The 2,671-nt window shown below is 43.9% G+C and overlaps 1 protein-coding gene across 1 annotated transcript; it reads left to right on the forward strand.

The window, feature by feature from the left end:
- Positions 1 to 214: 214 nt before the first annotated feature.
- penka (proenkephalin a) lies at positions 215 to 2,438 on the forward strand (the record flags this gene model as incomplete). Its single annotated transcript, XM_084183072.1, has 2 exons — positions 215 to 352; positions 1,890 to 2,438. 2 exons carry the CDS (start codon positions 215 to 217, stop codon positions 2,436 to 2,438), a joined length of 687 nt encoding a protein of 228 aa, XP_084039198.1.
- Between the last annotated feature and the right edge of the window lie 233 nt (positions 2,439 to 2,671).

Consider the following 2,671-nt stretch of genomic DNA (forward strand, 5'->3'; position numbering starts at 1 on the left):
CAGAGGCAAGTATTGGCTTTTGTTGGTTTGTTTCTTCATGGCAACTTTGTTACGTTGGAAAGAAGACCACTGAGTTTAATTTAGTGTCCACTTGGCCACATACATGGCTTTTTTCGTATTGTCCATGTTTTATCACTTCCTGAGAAATTAGCAGTAAGTAAAACTCTTATCCAGTATTTGTTGGCTTCTCTCCCTAAAATATTTTCTCTAGTCTATGGCTGTGCCGGGGAACTCACTACGGATACTGCTTCTCGGTGCGTATTTTACGCTGACGGTCGGAGCCGACTGCGGGAAGGACTGCGCGCTCTGCCTCAACGCTCTACTGGAGCATCAGACGGCGATTACCACTCTGGTAGGTCAGGTACATTTGGACATGTTTTAAAGCATATATTTAAAGTAAAGTAACAGGGTGCTACTTTTTCCCGCGTCTAACTTTTTCGTGGGGAAACAATTCGCAGTAGGCTACGCACCTGTGTTTTTGGTCACAAAAATACGCAATGGATAGGCAATGTTCCTTGAGGTGCGTGTATCCTTGGAACACGACTTTATTGAACTATTTTTCATTTATTTTGATGCAGGCAGACAATGTAATACCAATTAAATTAGGCAACCCATCATTTTTAATGCATCAATATAACATTAATTATTCGTGTCGGTTGGATTTTTAATCAAGGCTACAACTTGTGTTGTTGGTCTAACTTGCGACAACATGAGACCTCAAGGCATTTCCTTTCGTCACGCTTCATGAAGTTTAGAATTTTGATGAGGATTTGGTTTCATTTATTACATATAGCCTGTTGTAAAACCAAGACTGTTGCGCATCATCAATTTCGCGGGACATTGTCACTTCGATTCTTGAAATGTAGGCTATTAAAGGCAATTTAGGAGTGTCTGAATCAATGTTAGATTAGCCATTCAATAGTACTGGCCTATCCCAAATGCTCAACATCGAACTAAAATCTAAAATCTTACCACAATGGCATGAATTCAGTATCTCCATCAAACCTGTCTTTATTTGTGGCCCTTATATGTTTTAGCTCCATCAGGGGGCAGCATGTTAGTCGTTATGGGCTTCAATACAGCCTCAATCATATTTTCATGTGATTCAAATACCCCCAATAAGATAAACATTTAATTTGAGAAGTTTATTTTCTCTTAGATAATGTATTCAGAATTATCTGTAGGCTATACAAAAGCACTGTTCTCTTCTGCTTTGACAGCTCAGACATAAAAATACACATTTACGAGGCATTAAATATGTAGGCTTTGAGGAACATCAGGCTTTGAGGGACCTCTTTGAGTAACAGGCTTTGAGGAACATCATGTCTCATTAACTGTGTTTCTAAAAAGCGGTAAAATGCACTAGATAAAAGTGTCTTTCCATCTATTTCAATTTAATGACTCTTAAAACGAGTAGAGCATGAACATCACATTGGTATAGGCAAATATAATGAATTTGTTCATACATCCAACCGTGTCTCTCCGACAATGGAGAGAGTGGCAGCTGCACCCAGAGTATCTCATGCACCTGAATTTGACTTGGAGAGAGTAGTAGCCACACCCAGAGTATCTCATGCACCCGATTTTGACTTGGAGAGAGTAGCAGCCGCACCCAGAGTATCTCATGCACCCGAATTTGACTTGTTTGTATCCCCTGTTAAATATTGTCCAATTAAACAGTACTCTATACGTCAAATGTGCCTTTTTGTGGCAAGAAATATATCACTATGTCACTCCAGTGAATATATTGCTGCTTCACGTCTGTGTACCATGAGCCCCTTGATAGAGACAAGTCTCCAATTAAACTAGATTTCCAGTAAGAAATGGGTTTGTGAGCCTCTCATCCACCTCTGTGTTTTGAGGTTCCTCTTCCCTTCTTGTCTTTACAGACATGCTCAATAGAATGTGAGGGCAGCCTGGACACCACGAAGCTCCGGCTCTGCCGAGACATCCTATTGAAGGAGGAGCGTGTCGCAGTAGATGATGTCAAACAGGAAGAGGTGCAGGGCCAGCAGCACCAACTGGCCAAGAAGTATGGCGGCTTCATGAAACGCTACGGGGGGTTCATGATCAGGAGGAGCTCACCCGTAGAGGAGGGACGAGTGCAGGGAGGAGAGAACAGCCTGATGGCTGAGGAAGACGACATCCGTCTGGAGATACTGAAGATTCTGAAAGCAGAGGCTGAGGGCCAGAGGGATGGGGAGGTGGCCAAGCGCTATGGGGGTTTCATGAGAAGAGGGGGGGACTTGGGGGGCCTGGAGGGGGCGGGCAGGCCACTGAAGAAGCGCTATGGGGGCTTCATGAGGAGGGTGGGGAGGCCTGAGTGGCAGGAGGATCAGAAGAACCAGGGGGGTCTCCTGAAACGCTCCTGGGAGGGGGAGCAGGGTGACTCCCCCCTGGCTGAAATACAGAAGAGATATGGAGGATTCATGGACTAGGGGTCGGCCCCTCCTCCAACCTCTCTTGAGTCTGGACTCTCAATATTGATTAGATTATCCATTCTTGTTCCGTTGTAGAGCTTCACTGTCCTGCTTTTTGTTTGATTGGGTTTACTGTGACAAAAAAAGAGTACTGTATGTTTTAGGGTTTTGGTTATTTATAAAATAACATGTGTTGGTTGTGGTGTACGAGGCTGGGGCATGTGTGGAAAACCAATCATGGCATGACCTGT

The sequence above is a fragment of the Coregonus lavaretus genome (assembly GCF_964263955.1).
Source record: "Coregonus lavaretus genome assembly, chromosome: 19".
NCBI classification, from domain to species: Eukaryota; Metazoa; Chordata; class Actinopteri; order Salmoniformes; family Salmonidae; genus Coregonus; species Coregonus lavaretus.